The sequence below is a fragment of the Uloborus diversus genome, chromosome 8, assembly GCF_026930045.1.
Source record: "Uloborus diversus isolate 005 chromosome 8, Udiv.v.3.1, whole genome shotgun sequence".
Taxonomy (NCBI): Eukaryota; Metazoa; Arthropoda; class Arachnida; order Araneae; family Uloboridae; genus Uloborus; species Uloborus diversus.
Window position 1 is genome coordinate 149,063,824 of NC_072738.1, and position 18,285 is coordinate 149,082,108.

General features: G+C 32.3%; 1 protein-coding gene across 1 annotated transcript in view; it reads left to right on the forward strand.

Annotated features, from left to right (window-relative positions):
• Positions 1-18,285, forward strand: part of LOC129228679 (serine-protein kinase ATM-like) — a 127,410-nt gene that overhangs the window by 70,736 nt on the left and 38,389 nt on the right. The window contains exons 32-37 of the mRNA XM_054863362.1: positions 825-1,116; positions 3,589-3,737; positions 6,240-6,335; positions 10,841-10,960; positions 11,425-11,638; positions 13,684-13,842. Coding sequence (XP_054719337.1) covers positions 825-1,116; positions 3,589-3,737; positions 6,240-6,335; positions 10,841-10,960; positions 11,425-11,638; positions 13,684-13,842 — 1,030 coding nt within the window. The remainder of the gene's footprint in view (positions 1-824; positions 1,117-3,588; positions 3,738-6,239; positions 6,336-10,840; positions 10,961-11,424; positions 11,639-13,683; positions 13,843-18,285) is intronic.

An 18,285-nucleotide genomic window follows, 5' to 3' on the forward strand; every position in this document is an offset into this window, starting at 1 on the left:
TTATGTACCTTCTTAATCCAAGGGAACAAAAAATAAATAAAAATAAATAAATAATAATAAAAATGCTGTAAGCAAGATTGGTTATGTAGGGGGCTTGTGTCAAAATTTTCACTTTAAACTTATCCAAAGTGAAAGGGAGGCAATTTGTCACAATTTGAACCATGTAGTTTCTATGATGTTGCTTAACATCCTTTCACAGGAGGATTTCTAGGGAGCCTATGAGCAATGGAAAAAACCCTGTATTGTGTCCTAATATGTTTATTTGTTTATTACCAAAAAGACCCCCCTCTCAGAAAAATCTGGCTGCTCTAGTATCTGTTGCCCTTTCAGGATATTGTTAAATGGGAAAAAATCTTGAATAAATTTTAGTCACTAAACACAAATTATGTTTCTCTTACTTGTCACTGCACAGCCTAGTTTTTGTATAAGAGGAAGTGAAAGAGAACAAGGTTTAAGTAATTTCCTGTATCTATCTCACAGGTTTTAAAAAATAATCTTTCACTTGAATTAAGTGAGAGAGAGAGAGTGATAACCATGTAAGGCTCAGAGGCAGGGTAGAGGAGAGGCCATGGCACTCTAGTCCAAAGCTAGGAACCCTACTCGGAATTGGAGTTATATAAGTTTTATGGGGGGGGGAGAGGGACCCAACTGATAAAATGCCTGCCTAGGCTCTTGCCGGCTTTTCGTTGTGGCTACTCTGACCCTTCCTTAAATTTTTATATTTTTATCCTCTTAATCTAGGATTTCTTAATCTTTCCATTTGCTTTTAGATGATATTGGAAAAACTGATAAAAACTTCAACTGTGTTTCTTATATCTTAATAGGGAGCAAGTTAGATCCTCTGACATTGTAAGTGATTGTTCTGAGTCTTCTGGAAGCTTAGACTGCTCACCCTTGTCGTTTATTGGATCTCGCAGCAGAGATAAGGCATCGTTAGTCTATGAGATTCTTCTGGATGCATATTCTCGCATTGGAGATTCTGACGCAATTTATGGTTGTGAAGTTGTAAGCCCTGACAGCCAAGCAATTCTAAAGCATAATTATTTGACAGAAAGAAAGTGGGATGGTTTGTTGAGGCTAAATGATAAAAATAATGCCCATTTAGATATCTTAATGGTAAGTACTTGTCACTATATACCGTTGTAGTGTTGCTTAAATATTTCAAAAATATAATTAGACTATGGGTCATTCTTCAAAAAGTGTAACTTTTCTGTCACACGCCTTTTACAGTAAAAACTTTAAGGAATAATTCATTTAACAATGATTTTTAATTTCATCAGAAATATATCTATTTAAACCTGCCAACAATTTTTTAATAATAATTTTTATTTTAGTATATTTTTGGTTCACAACATGTGAATTCTCACCTCCGTGGCTTGTCACACACTTATGTGACTGTTTATGTTGCTTAATAACTTGTTTAGTTAAAAGTATATGCATATTTATTTATTATTCCTTTCACAAGTGTCTCAAATACTAATCTTTTAAGCATATTTAATTTTTTAATATTGTGTTTTAGTTCGTTTTTGTAGGATAAGGAGTTATGTCATGCAATAAATTCTCACCTGAATTACCTAAACACAAAATGCTAACACTTGGCAGTAATGACATCAAATTTTATTTTCCATGTTACAAGGGAGCCCCCTTGTTTATTTTCAGCCATAAAAAAATGAGATTTTTTGCAGAAAAACAAGAATTTTGCTTTAATAATTAAGTGTGATTGTTGTAACTTATCACCTCCATGAACTTGAATTTCTGGGATGCAAATTAATGTAAAAAAAGAAGTGAACATGTTTTCATATGCTTAACATGTGCAGATTGTAGCAACGAAGAAAAAAAAAATCCCTGAAAAATGTATTTATTAGGCCTATATTAATGGAAAATTCCTCACCTACGTGAATCTCACTTTCGTGACAGACCTTATCAACATCATTATTTCTGAGATGAAAATTAATGAGGGAGGGGAAATACATCAATCTTAGGTATTCTACCAAAATTATAAATTGCCCGTAAATTCTCAAATTTACTAAACACTGATTTTTAACATACATTTGAAACTACTAATTAAGCAGTACTTTAATTAAGAGAGCTTAATATTATATTCCCACTAATCATTAAAATAGCTGATTGTTTGCACAATTAACAAAATTACTACTTTTATATTAAATTGACCTTGATTTTTAAATATTAAAAGTTTTTTCTTTTTTTTTTCCCCCGTGACATTTTTTAATTTTTTTCATTTTTGAGTAAAATAATTGGAACTTAGCTGGGCTATTGTTTGTGGTTACTTCTAGTAGGTAATACTTTTATGTAAGAATGAGAAAAAAGAAAAGAAAGCAAAAGGTTTTGAAATTGAAAAATATTTGCATTCAAAAGTTAAGTTTTCTGGAGAATGATCCCAATTTGTTATCCTTGTGTGCTTTTCCCAAGAAAACTTTTACACCTTTTAAAGTAATTTCAAAGTTATAAATTTTTTTGAAACCAAGTGAATCCCAGTATTGTGTGTCAACTACTCTTTACATATTTTAGTAGCATAACTTTTCATTATGTTGCACAAATCTGTAACCCAACCTTGACTTGCACATATTTACATAAGTTTTGACTTTGATTACAGCCAGTTTTCCAAAATGTTTTCTATTCTCATGAAGTTTAATCCCAGGATATATCTTTTGATAGAATGCAGTGTAAAACTAGTTGTGTACATACTTGCATCATATTTTGTTTTATAATTTAATTTATTTTTTGATTAATACAGTTGAAGACCGTCATAACACGGACCTATATAACGCAATTCTCCATAAACCGCACAATTTTTCAGAAGTAAAGAATTTAAGTGAAGTGAAGTTTAAAAAATCACTCTCTTTTGCTTTGCAAACATAAAAAATGCTAGGCAAATTAAATCTTGGAAGTTTTTCATTTTACCATCTTAATTCAAAGCTTTTAAATAGAAAATTAGTACCCACAGTAAAAAGAAAATACCAGATGGCTCTTGAAAATGCAGCTGTTATGCAAACCATGAAGCTAGCAGAAGTGCAGGATAATTCACTTTCTTTTGATTGTGGAACATATTTATTTGTGAATAACAATTGTAATATTGATGTTTTAATACTCATTGCAGATAAACCCATTCTGAAGTGCTAATATATAGATATATTCTGAATATTAATTTCAAAATTTGAAATAATCTATATAACGCAATAACCTGTGTAACGCGAAAGCTCTGGTCCCAAGGTGTGCGTTATAACGGTTTTTTGTACCGTAATCAAGATTTTATTTCATTTTTGTATTTGGGAGATAATATTTTTTTTACTTATATGAGTGTTAATTTACTGTGAAGGTACAGTAAATGTGGATCACACTTTGAAGCAAATGCCAAAAATGAAAATTCTGAGACTAGTACAAATGGTTGAAAAAAGTCTCATCTGTTTTGAAGCAAGAGATAGTAGGTGCTGCTATAAAAACTTTTCAACGAAAATGTTCCTTCAGTTTGAACTTTTGACTCATTTTACTTGCTGAAGTTCACTTACATCCATTTACTTACTTCTCAATGCCCTGTTTGATATCATAATAAGTCCCTGTATTCCATAGTCTCTGCAGCAGAATGGCCTCAACACTATTCTCCTGGATTATGCTCAGTCTCTGCTTGATGGAAACAAAGCTCCTCAGCAAAGTGTGTTGGAATATCAATGTGAAGCAGCTTGGAGGATGAGAAAATGGGATTTGCCAGTTATTGAAAAGTAATCACTTTTGTATTGTTGCATATAGTAAAAAACTATTAAATGTGCTTAGAGCAATATACATGCTCCAAATGTTCTTGCAGTGAAACATTTTGTAACAGATTATCCTTTCAAGCTATGTGATTTTTGCGGATGACATTGCTTTCTGTCAAATCTTTGCTAATAATGGTCCATATTGTTTATTAGTTAATACTTATGGTTTATATGATATGGGGACTAACACCTTGTTTTATTCTTATTATTATGCATGTAATTTATTTACTTACTAGTGGTACCCGCACGGCTTCGCCCGTAATAGAAAAATTAAAAAGTCTTTTGGTTCGCCTGTATTTACAAATAATGTATGGTGAATTTTCTCGTCAATTGGCTTGTACTCATGTTACGGTTACACGTTATGATAATTTGGTATCTCGTCAATTGGCTTGTGCCCATGTTACGGTTCCACGTTATGATAATTTTGTAATTTATGATAGTTATTTTTTCTTAAAATTGGAATAAAAAAAAGAACCACATCGAATTTTCGAAAAATCGCTTCGAGGTGCACACCCCCATGCTACATACTAACTTTGTGCCAAATTTCATGAAAATCGGGCCGAACGGTTTAGGCGCTATGCGCGTCACAGACATCCTACAGACATCCAGACATCCTCCGGACAGAGAGACATTCAGCTTTATTATTAGTAAAGATAACACATCTCATTTAGCATGAATTATGTTACAAGTATATCGTTAAGTCCCATTTCTGCTCATCTCACAAACAGAATCTTTTATTATGACAACGTACGTACTGCCTGACCACCAATGAGAGGGAATGGCTTAAGTTTGGTTTACTGGCAGAAAAGGACACATTTATCAGTTCACAGTGTGTTAGCCTCTAAATTAAGTGGAGTCATGTTGAAGTGAGCGAAACGCGTGCACCTGATTTTTCCCTTTTCCCTCTCATATAGATACAATTGTCTCAACTGGCTTTTCGCCAATTCCATGACAAACGTGTCCAGACTATACAAACATACAAATATCAGTGCCAGATCTTCAATTCTTCCCTGCAGGGGCAAGTTGCACATCTGCCGCCCTTACTCATCTTCCTTCACATTTTTATATCGAGTTTCAATGGAAAAAACACAGAAATAGAGTGAATTTGCCCCCCTCCCCAAGTTGTTGCCCGGAGCAAGGGCCCTGGCTTACTTCTCCCTAGATCTGATGCTGAAGAGTGTATGTAACTGCTATAAGGGCCAGCCTATGTGAACGGTTGGGAGTTGGGTGTTACACCAAGTATTAAAAGATTCAAAATTTTTCCAGGAACACAATTAGCAAGGTCTTTCTATGTCAAGGATACACCATTTCATTTTGTAGTATCATTGGAAAGTCTTTGAAAAATGGATCCAAGAGAAGTTTGCTCTTTGTGTCGCTCTCCTAAATTGATTATGAAGAACATTTACAAAGAGAAAGAAGGAAAGAAAGAAAATATTGTATTTCCTTTTACCAGAAACTGAAACACAAAGGGGTTCTTATTTTAAATCCTTGTTCTAAAAATCATCGGCTGTTTCAACCATGAGCGTTTTGAATTTTATTTGCTTCATAATGCTTACTCTCTTAGTTCAAAATCATTACTTGTAATATGAAAATTCAACTCAATTTTTCTATTTGAATTATGTCAAAGCAATGTGACAGTGGCGTAGCTAGACCCGACTTTTGGGGGGGGGGTACTTCTTATATATATATATATATATATATATATATATATATATATATATATATATATATATATATATGTATAATCGCTTGGAATTTTTTCCTTTTCTTCTTTTTTTTTTCTTTCTCTTCTCTCTTCTTTTTCTCTTTTTTTTTTGAGACTAACTTTTCGGGGGGGGGGGGGGGGGTTTGTCCCCAAACCCCCCCCCCCCCTTAGCTACGCCCCTGCAATGTGATGAAACAAGAGAAAAGGAAGAAAAGCAAAAATGCTGCTGAGGTTTAAGGGTATCTGGTTCAGTTGTAAGGTAATAGTCTAAGCTACCATTATGCTGTGCAAGACTCTATCTAACAGCAGTAATGAATTCCCCCCCCCCCCAAAAAAATCAATACATAAATAAATGAAATACATTTTCATTAGGCAAAAATTAATATTGTACTGTTAAAAAAAATTAGTTTAAAAAAATGTCTCCTCCTGCTTCTTCCTACTCTCCTATAAATAATGCTAACTCCTCTTAAGAAATAATTTTCCAGAAATTGCTGTAATAAATTTTAATTAACTTATCAATATGTTTCAGTTCTTTATGCTGCATTGTTTTATAGTGATAAAAAACCTTCTTAGAAGAATAATTAAAATCATAACTTTTGGTCATGTTTTTCCTAAAACTTTTGACTATGATTAGTTTTGTAGGTAATTTTATTTTTTCACAAAGTACTCAATTTGAAACTAAATTATTATTCAGTTCGTTATTTTTTGCTGATCAGTGTCTCGTTAAATGAATAATGCAAAACTTTTTCTAACCTGTTTTTCAGTTCCGAGCATGGATTTCAAACATACTTGTACAAAAGTCAACAGTCCTTGGTATCTGATAACAAGGCCATGTTTGAGCAGTATTTGGATCTTGCCAGGTATGTTATAAAAAGTCAAATGGTAATAGTCCCCCCACCCCCTGTTAATGCCATAAATTTATTTATTACTAGCCGCCTGCGGCGACCAGCCGGTCCGCTTTCATACGCCATTCGCCTTTCTATGCAAGCAGTCACCTACGGCGGCTGTTTGGCTAACTTGTCATTTAAATTTTTACTTCAAGTTTGCCGTCTTCGGCTGCTGTTTAAATAAATTTGGCAGCAGAAGTAATCAATATTTCTCTATCTTTTGTTGTGCCATTCACATATTTACGCCAAGATTGCCGCCTTCGGCGGCTATCTACCTTTACGATCTATCTCTAAATTTTCTTATCCATTTCTATTTATTTTAACCTCCCCGCCCATTTCCTAATAAAAACAAAGATCACTCAGGAAAAAAAAAACCTTTTTTTTGTTATTTAAGTAGAGCAAAAAAAAAAAGTTATCTTCAAAATTCCCCATAGTGTGCAAAAAGTAGCGTTTGACAAAGAAAAAAAAATCTCCGCGGTTTTTATTGAATTAACTGTGCACAACTATGAAATGTAACATAATATAGATGCAGCAAAACGTTCCAGCTTGGGGGGGGGGGGAATGGAAAAAGAAATAAATGCAATCCCTAAATAAAACAAAAAAGGAAAGAAAAAAGCAAGCTCTGCCGGAAAACACGTGGTCATCACGTCATAAAATGTAGAAGTAAGCTGTATAGTAAAATCAAAAGATAAACATTGTTTGCGATTAAGATTCCATCGTAAATACTGAAACGAAATCCAAGTAGTGACGTCAGAGGCATAAAAGATTGAAGAACGCTTTTTTCGACCGATGCGTGGAAAGACATAATGTGTTCAGCATTAAAAAATTGTTAAAAAAAAAACTATTGCGTAGTTTTAAGAACTCTTTTCTTCTAAAGAGGGCCAAATGGTTTTACTATTACCAACTTAAATTTTAGAAATGAGGCTTTGATACTTCTCGCAGGATGATATTAAAAAAAAAAAAAAAAAAAAAAAAAAAAACAGGAAAAATGCAAATTAAAGGTTTTTTGAAAAATTCATAAAAAATACAAAATTTGCTCTATCTTCAAAAAATTTTTCATTCATCATATTTAAAATTTAATTTCCTACACTATAGTACAAAAAATATTTGTGTGGTGCGATTGGTTCGGGGTCTGTGAGGTAAAAAGTGCAAAAAAACACATAAAACATTAAATAACTTTTTTTCTAATTAAAATATCAAAAATCGAAGCCCGAGGTGCACATCTTCAGCAAAAACTGCACCTGTATACCAAATTTCATCTTTCTAGGCCTTACCGTTTTCCCGGGATGCGCGCCACACACACACACACAAACATCTTATTTTATTATATGTATAGATTGGGTTTCTCTTGTCGTTATTAATGGTTCGTTGAAATTTGGTTGGAAGAATTACTGTATTTTATATTCTTATTAGCTGCATTTCCTGGCTTTGCACGGTCCTTCTCGAAAATGGAAGTTATATCAAGTGACGCATGTTCAACAATTGGGCTTCAATTAGAGAGGGAAAAAAACTAAAATTTCCCGTCAAAATAATCATTCTTAAAAAAAGAAAATGGCAAATCAAAAATTCTCAAATAAATTAAATGTAACTCTCTATAAATGCAACTAAAATCCTTTAAAAAACAAGAAGTTCTGTCTAGAACTAAGCGAGCCTACTTTCTCGTATACCCATACTACTTTCTAGTACCTGATCAATATTCTCAAAAATAGCTAAAAATCGCAAATTGTTACAAACGTATTTTTTTAATATTTTAAGCTGATTTCTAGGAATAAAATATTCCTCACTCATCTAAAAAATTAGATCTCACTCATCTAAAAAATTAGATGCGTAAAAAAAAAAATAAAATTAGCAGCACCTTTTAAACAAAGCAGCTAATACACTTTTTCCGTTAAAAAAATTCTTTAATGGCTTTCAAAATGAAATAATAATTAAAATTAATAAGCTCATTAAAATAAATACATCATATGAAAAAAAAAAAAAATTTAAATCATTTCCTTTTCCCCTATTGCCCAAAATAATTTTTTTAATGAATTAATGCATTTACCAAAATAAATAAAACAATAAAATGTCAACTTATAGAAATAATTTTCACTGTCAAAAAAAAAATCGTCTGCGCATATTTTTGTGTAGAAACATAAATGACTTCGAGTTTATCCGCCGAAAACTGAATACCTAAATTAAAACTTTAGGATGAAAATAAAAACAAGTCATATCAACAATAATTATTTCACAGTTAAAACCATAGCTGCTTAGTCGGAGTCGGAGTGAATCTCATTTTGGGATAGAGGAGTCGGAGTCGAATATCCAAGAATCGGAGTTAGTCATTTGTCCTCAGTGTATAAATTTTTGCCAAAGCTACGAAGTCAGAGTCAAAGTCGGAGTCCGACTAATTGTCAGGCATAGGAGTCGGAGTCAGGTGCCTCTTAATTCTCGGAGTCTGGAGTTTGGCGTCAAGAGTTATTTCCAACAAAATTTGTTTGAAATAAATCAGCCTTCAAGTACGGAATCTACATTGACTTTCAGTTTCCCCGTAGGCGCTAATGTTAAGTTTTTTTGAATTGTTCAAAATTGAACAAAAAATAGTTCAAATTAAAAAATGAAATATAGGAATGAGTTGTCCTCGCCAAGATCTTTCGAACAAAAAAAAAATTTTGTTTGAATCGGACTATTCACTCAAAAGTTATTGGGGGGATAGACAGACAGACCAACAGACATTTTTCCCCATCTCAATCCTCTACTTTCCAATTTTTAATTTTTCGATATTTATTTAATTATTATTTTTATTTTTGCCTTTTTTTTGTTTTTTGCAATATTTTCAAGATGCATTAAGCCTTCTTTCATGCTTTTTTCGTCTTTCTCTGACTTTTACAGGGAAAATAGGCTAAAAAAGGAAGAAGATAAATCACCAAATAATAATCAAGAGGAGAAATTTTTACCTCAAAACAAAAACAAAATTTTATTTAGTCACAGTTGGGAAAAGAAAAGTTGCAACCTTTTGAATTGTTTTCACGCTAATTTAAAATGAGATCGCGCAAACGATAAATTTTTGACATAAAATTTATATTCCATTAGTCTTAATGTTGCTTTTTAATTTTTTTCCCGGTGAATTTACAGCTTTTTTTTGAAATTCATAGAAACTGAGTATGGGTATTTTTCGCGGGTCTTTCAAATGGAACCTGAATTAAAGAAATCAGATAATTATTTCGGGTAGAAAGAGCCATTTAATGTTATTTTCGGCCTTTAAAATTAAAATTTGAACCGTTCAGTTCTTTTTCGGCTTTTGAAAACCCCCCTACGTTTTCTTGGGGCCCAAGTACTTCCCTGCCAAATTTGGTCCAGATCCGACATAAACTGGATTTGTATAGGGAGCATACACACATATATTTTCTCTGTTTTATTTACATAGATTTCAAAACTTGCAATTACATAAACATATTTGTCAACCTCAAAACATACACTGAACATTCACTAGATTCATTAATCGTAATAGTTCAGTTTTTACTTTCAGCCTTGGCATTTATATTTTTAAATATTTTTCAGTTTACAATCTCATGATGTTTTCTAAACATCACCTGTTCTGCTTTTCTCTAAATTGTTGCCTTGAGTTGTGAAATGAAATAGTAAAGAACTAGTGTGTCAAATTACCATAACCCCTCTTTATATTGTGCCTTGTTATATCGCCCATTCTAATATATTGCACTTTTCATTTGTCTCCCGAAAAATTTTATTCAACAAAAAGTGTTGCATTACATTTGACATTAAAAAAAATATATATTTCTGAGAAAAAATCAATGAACAAAACTGGTACGTTCCAGTTTAAGCTGCAACTTTCTATCCATATTCCGCCTTGAAACACCTTTAAAAAAAAATAGCTTTTTCATTTTTGAAGAGCAATTAGTAAGTACTTTTCTTATGTTTTTATTTAAAAAAAAATGGCCTAATCTAACAAGAAGCTAATGTTTATGTGGTACATATCTCATTAATTTTTACATTAATTTAATACTTACTTTTAATGACCTCATTTATGTTGAATTTTCAGATATATTGCGCTTTTTTATTGAATTCCTACGAGAACGCTAAAGCAAGGGTTTACTGTTCAAAATAATTGTTATGTCTTTGCTTTAAACACTTACTAAACCTAAAGGTGCAATAACACAGGCCTGCCAAGGTCAACTGTGCCCATTTCGGTTTTTGTAACCGAGGGATGTGGGATGCAAAGCAGATGTTCTGGTTTGGTGGTGAGCCGAACTCGGAACCTTCAGTGTTAAGTTCCCAAGCATGCTTGGTGCTCATTTTAGGAACCCACTGAAAAGATGAATCAACCGTGTCTGGCCCGGGCTACAGTCTTTTCCCACTGTAACAAGATGTTTTAATTCCTCATTTTTTAGATAATATTGCTTTAATACATTTTAAAAATAAATTTAAACTATAAATCTGTTTTGGATGCATTTTCTTAAGTTTTTTTAAAATCTTTTTAGAAAATCACAATTTAATCTCCCGAGTCATACAAGTTTGGAATCAACAAGAAACATTCAGCCGTTTCTTAGCAATATTAAGATGTTATCAGTGTTGGAAGAATTCTTTGCTGTCAAATCAAAGTAAGAAAAACTTATTTGTTCAAGTAATTCTTTACATTTTGTTTGACTTTTAGTGTAACTAAAATCTGATTAATTGTCAAACAATATAAAACTTTATTAAAATGTTCCATTATTTATTTCTTTGATGCTTAATCAAAGATTAGGCAAAACTGGAGGGAAATATCCAGGTTTTAAAGTGTTGCTACATAAAATTTTTCGAAAAGTTTGCATCGCATATACGTGGATCACCCTCCCCCACCCCCCAACTTTGAATGATATTTTTTGTACAAAATCATTTGACTTCCACCTAATTATATGCGGTAAATATTTAAATGAGAGTTATAGACTTTTTAAGTGCCTGTTGTGAAATTTTTTGTTTCTTCTCCATTTTACCCTATTATTTAAAAAAAAAAAAAAAAAAATCTGATTTATTCTTTGCTGCTGAAATCTTGTGTTGATATTTAATTTCCTTTTTCTCTTTCCAGCATTGAAAAATTACAGGCTCTGTTTGAAAACTGGGAATTGCAAGATCAAATACCATACGATGACTTTGAATTTTTCGAACCTGTATCATGGTTAAAGTGTGTTTTGCTAAATCACCTTATTGACTCTGATATAAATAAACATATTGTCATTCCACAACTGAGAAAGCTTTTGGAGAGGCATGCTGTACGAGCTCGTGAAGAGTTTCATCTTGAGGTTAGTTCAAAATTTCACTGTATGAGCTACTCAAAATTATGTAAACTTGATTTCTAACTGCTTCAATTAAATTATCATATGCATTGGAATAAAAGTTGAGTAATTTGTTACAAAAAACAAGGCTCCCAGTTGATTTGTATGTGGGATATAATTTCTGAAAACTTTTTCAAACAATGTAATAGGTCAGTAATACCTAAACACTGAAATTTTGCAAAAAGAAAAAAAAAAGTTTTTACCAAGACCAGTGGCCAAAAAAAAAAAAATTAAATAAATAAATAATAATAATAATAATTCCAAACGCATTACACAATTCAGCTGTTTGTCTTTACAGATCATACATTCATTTTAAAAATTATACTTTAAAAAGTTGTTTAATACATTTGCAACAACGTGTAATCTATTGCTTCACTTCGAAGGAAGTAAAATTATTTTTAAAAAAATGGCAAGATTTTTACCATGTAGCTGTAGTTAAAATATAAAGTGTCTCCAGTTCACAGACAGACTTTCAGCCGCAATGCATTAGTAGGTGACCCACTTGTAGATATGCATGTCTATTAAGAAAGTTCAGTGTGACCCTCCAGTGGGTCACAGTGTTGGCAACGTGTTGTTAAAAATACATTCAAATAAGAAAATTAGTTTTCAAATAGAATACAAAAATTGCTTCATTACCTTTTTATTAGGCATTGTGTCTGTGAATGTCAGAATAATTCAAATTGAACAGAAACGATAAATTTATAACTATGTAAATAAGCTGTGAAATTGCTTTAAAAACTCTTACAAGCAAGGGGGTCGACACCTTAAGAGAGCTATTTATCTTCTTTGGGAACTGACAATTAGATCGCACAGCCTAGCTGGGCCTATAGCTTGTTGCTGGTTTCCATTTTTGTATTTGTATATTATTTGTATTTAGGATGTCACAAACAAATGAAATACTTCTCCTCCATTTGTGGTCCATAAGTGATTTAACAGTACAAGACAAAATGCATTTTGTTGAAACAAATTTATAAAACATATTTTTGTGAATTTAATTCGGAAGTTGACTATCTTTCATCTTGTTATGATTCTCAGAATGCACTAATGAGAACAAAGATTAGGCTGAATGTTTGTTCCAGCTTATTGGTCCAACCAGCATTTTCTGGGCCTGCCATGGTCTAGCTTGTCTTTTGTCCAGCACTAGAACACCACTCTGGGAAGTCTCCCTTGTTTCATACATTGGGCATGATATTTAAAACCAGAACAATATTCATTTTAGTTTTTTACAGAGACTAAAGACTTTTTAAATTCTTTACTAATGTCTTCATTTCTTATTTTGTATGTAAATGTGCAACCTTTTATAGATCTCGAGTACTGCATCTCTGCTGACTGGATTTTACTTTTGTCTTGGATACCTACAGTTTATGTTTCTTAGCTATACAACAGAGTGGGAACTGGCATGGCCTTATAAAACTTTTTTTTCCATTCAGTGTTCTTTTGAGAGTGCCGCAAATATGTTGGAATTTGTGTAATGTTTTTTTTTGGGGTTGGGGGAGCATTATTAGCATTGTTAAAAGTTAAAAATGACGTCACATCCTACATATATTAAATTTTATACTTGTTCAATAGTTTTATGACCAATAACGAATTAAATAAGAAATTAATAATTTTTTGTAGTTCAATAATTTATTTTTTTTATTATGTTCATGGAGCATTTTTGTCATATGAATTTCTTATATCCTTTCAGAAATTGTTTTTTTTTTTTTTTTTAATTTACATTTGGTTTTGTATTCAGCTTAATATGAATAATAGTAGTTATTGTATAAAAAAATTGTTATAAATCAATGCCATTCCTCCCCCCCCCCCCTTAAGTTTTGTAATTGTATACAATTTTAACGCCCAATGATTTTTTTTATCTAATTATAAACAACAAAACAATAGGAAGTTAATTATCTTTCTACTGTTTTGTTGAAAACTAAGAGTTTTATTGAAAACACTCTTAAAAATTATTTTGTTTTTCTGAAGTATTCTCCTTTGCTTAAAAAAAAATATCTATTTCTATATCCCCATAGGTTGCTTCAAATGCTGTGAATACTCTAAGAAAAATGCCTTGTATAGAAGAAGAAGATCTTTTGCGATGGCAAATTGAGGAAGCCAAAATTCTTTGGACTAAGAAAGAGTTCAGTATTGCAAACAAAATTTTGAAATCATCTCTACATTTTATTGAGAAAGTAAGTTTTGCATAGTCTTGCTTTAATATTGTGAGATTTTTTCTCTCTTAAATTTTTTAAATGTATAAGCAACTCATTTTCTTTGCATTTTGTTCAAGTATTTCGTATTGTCCTTTTTTTTTCTTTACTCTTTTAAAATTCCATTGTTTTGTAATTAATAGTACGTATATTTATGTGTGTTCAGAGATAACCTTATTGCATGGCAAGGATTTCTCTCGTTGTCTCTAAAAAAACTATATTTTGCTTTTGCTCTTCATATAACTCCATGATATTCATAAGGTCATGCATTAACCATCATAACTGTGGATGCTGCCTAGATAAGTTGAATAAATTACAGGTCCACTTTTTGTCATTTTTTCCAACAAAATGAATGTACCTTTATGTTTCAACTGATTGATTCTTGCCACTAATCCTGTAATCCTAGTTTGATTTCTTATCTATATTCTTTTCGTCAATTCTTATAATTAGCTGGGCTTTGGGTGGCCTAGTGAATAAGGCTTTGAACTGAAATGGAAGGGTTCCAGGTTCAAAGCCCGACATTGCCAATAACCATCCAGTGTGTACTTGTTTCATCCATATAGTTGATCGCCAGCAGTTACCATGGGTGCTGGAGATTTTCTTTCCCTTTCAAAACTTTGCTTAAATTGTGGCAGTGATGCTGAGACCAAATCTGCCGTGACAGGAAAACAGCAGTATCTGAAAAAATGAGTTAGCGAGATAATTGAAGAAAGTGTTTTGGATTCAATACTAACATTAGGAAAACGTTGGAATCAGGCTTTTTTTCGCACTTTTTTTCAGCAAAAACCAAATAAAGAAGTTTGTACAATCAATCTAATGTACAGTAAATGACAAAATAGAAAAAAAGAAAGAAAAAGAAAAGAAAGAAAGAAAAAATTTAAATTTACAGTTGTTAACCTTTACCTTCCCACGGCAGAAAACCGGTCCTCTCTTTATTTGGGACTTTTACTCTTTCAGGAGCCATAACCCGTCAGCCTTAACCGTTTACCCGCCAATGTTCTAAAAATGGAACATCATATTTAACTAAAAATTTCCCCAAGAAATAACGTTAAAATAAACAAGTTTTTTTAACACAGTTTAGTCTTATTTCAAAGTATTTTTTGATTTCCTGCTTGATTGTTTATATATTTTCAATTATTTATTGGGATTTTTCAAAGATGCGTGTTTTTTAGCTTTTTGCAACTTTTCCTTAAAAAATTTACCAAAAATTGGCTTTTTCAGAAAATGTGATGATATTTATTATAGTTGTGAAAAATACTTCAATGTATGATTTTAAAATGCTTGTAGAAATGTACAATGATATTTCCAAAAGGTGTACCCCTTCAAAATAGCATGTTCCAATTTTGGAACATTGGCGCTTTTAGGGAGTCAAATTTCCAAGAAGTAAATTGTTCGACTTCAAAGGGGAAATTTCATTTTTCGTTATATATGTTTCTTTTTTTTTTCTCATTTTGAATATACTCTGATGTAGATGTTGGCAAAACCAAGTAAGTTTATATTTTGAAAGGATATGACGTTTCGTTAACAAAGAAAATAATAACAGTCTACTGTTTGACGGACTATATGGCTCCGAATCCACACCTGCTCGGACAGATGCATTGTCACGTGATAATAAAAAATAATATTAGTGAGCGCTTTATTCTTCATATTTTAAATGCAGTTCAATAATTCGCTAGCTTTGTTTTCGAGCGAAACGAAATTCTGTTTGACGTATACCAACTGTTCATAAATGTTAAAAAATGTCTACAAGATTTCTTACTGTTGAACAAGCTGTGGCTTATTTAGAGACATTGTCAGATTCGGATTTGTCAGATGTAGATATATGCCAATTACCCCCTGATGAACCAGGCAATATCACTGAGGAAGAAGACATTCTAGAAGACGAGTTACAACCTATTACACCAATTGATGTATGTGGACAGGTGGACATTTTTTCCGCCAACTCTCGTGAAAATTTAACAAAAAAATCGGAGGAAGAACAAAGTCTGAAATCATTAGATAATAAAAGTAAAAAACGAATGAAAACGGAAAAAAAGAAAAAGTTGGAATTATCAGGAAATAAAAGTAGAAAAAGAATGAAAATGGATTTAACTTGAGAGAAGAAAGCTAATTTTCAGAAACTGATTTCGTCAGAAAGTATTGAACCGCTTCGACACGCATTTCCGAATATAGTGGATTTATCTCCAATTGATTTATTTTTTAAAATTTTACCTTTGCAGTATGTTGAACACTTAGCAAATATGACAAACTTGTATGCAATGCAAAAAGGAGAATCAATAGATGTTGACAGAGATGAAATCCTACAATTTTTTGGTTTGCTGCTATTGAGTGGGTACCATTCCGTTCCTTCTGAAGATATGTATTGGAGCAGTGCAGAAGATACATCTGTGCCAATTGTACCAACAGTTATGCCTCGAAATCGTTTTCGAAAAATAAAAAACAACTTTCATTTGATGAACAATTATGAATTAAAACAAAATGACAAACTTGGAAAAGTATACCCTATTTACGAAGAATTGTGTAAAAACCTTCAATAATTTGGTGTATTTCATGAAAAATTGAGCATAGATGAATCTATGGTTCCCTACTACGGTCGGCATTCATGTAAAATGTTTATTAGAGGAAAACCAATAAGATTCGGCTTCAAAATTTGGATGCTGTGCTCTTCAAATGAATACCCATATTCCATGGAGATTTATTCAGGCAAAAAAGAAGGTTCCCCTGATGTGCAATTAGGATCCAGAGTTGTAAATGATCTATTATCAGTTTTGACTGACACGTCTAAGCATGAAGTATACTTTGATAACATTTTTACATCATATGACTTAATTTCTCAGCTATCAAAAAAAGGTGTCCAAGCAACGGGAACAATTCGTGAAAACCGAACTGGCCATTATCCACTGAAATCCAAAAAAGCCCTTTCTAAAGAAGATCGAGGAAATTTCGACTATCGATCTGATGGATCAGTGTACATGTGCAGCTGGAATGATAATGCAGTGGTTACAGTAGCATCTAATTGTTATACACATTTTTACATCATATGACTTACATCTGTAAAACGTTACTCAAATGAGCAGAAATGCAAGATAGATGTGCCACAATCTCATCTTATCAAGAGATACAATGAAGGAATGGGGGGGTGTAGACGTCTTGGATAAACTTTTAGAGAGCTACAGACCTCATTTGAGGAGTAAAAAATGGTGGTGGAATCTTTTTAGTAATGCTCTGAATATTTCAGTTGTAGCTAGTTGGTTACTTCATTGTGAGTTACACGAAGTCAAAATGAAGCATTTAGAGTTCCGAAGAGAAATAACAACTCACCTCCTAAGAAGAAAAGTACGAGTGGAAAGTCATCCAGGGCCTTGTTGTCATTTACATAAACAATCAAGAATGTCTGACGGACATTATATTGTATCTGCATCCCAAGGACGTTGTGCGGTGTGCAAAAAAATATACGACTAAGAAATGTTTTCATTGCGACAAACGACTTCACCAGCAATGCTTCCTTTCATATCATGGGCATTAGATATTTCTGTATTGGATTTTCTGAATTCTGGTATGTACATAAATGCAATTAAAAATATTATTTTTTCCGTAATAAAGTATGCTAAGATAAAAACCGCATTCAAAACCTCTTAGTTTAAAAAAATTCTCTGAAAAAAAAACTTCATGCAAGCGCCAATGTTCCAAAAATGGAACACACTGAAAAACACAGTAAAAAAATTTTTCCTGGAAATTTTATGATATTTCTGTATTTACTAGACATAAATAGACATAATTTCAAAAAATTACTCAAATTTGATCATCCGTCAATAGTTCGGTGGTTAAACGGTTAAATACGGGTCTGCATAGTGCTGCCCCATACTTCACTATGTGGATGGCGCTTGGGTTTTCAGAGTAGTATTAATAAAAACAACAACAACAACACTGACGAATACAATGGACTCTCTATCTTAACACTCCCTAATGCGAACACCCCGATATTCTGAACACATTTTGATGTCCCGCCGGAAATTCATAGACTTAACATAGGCTGACCTCTCTGTACTCTGAACACATGTAATATGAACACCCCATTATTATGAATGTTATTTTTAACACCGTTTAATTATTATCTCTCTATATAATGAACATGTTCACAACCAATGCTCGAGAATTCCTATGAATCAAATTGTAAAACATGAAATACCTTCTCAATTTTAACACAATGATATAAAAACATTAAGATGAAGAGAGAAAGGAGAAAGATTATTTTTACGTATATTGCTGCATTTCATAAAAGCATTCAGCTGAGCAATATGGGCCTGAAGTTTCTGCCACTGGACTGCATATTCTAGAATCCAACCATTCAAGACCTTCAAAGTATGATTACCTACAAGCAGTATGTGGTTGAGAATCACCTGGGAACCTTTTCACTTAAACAAT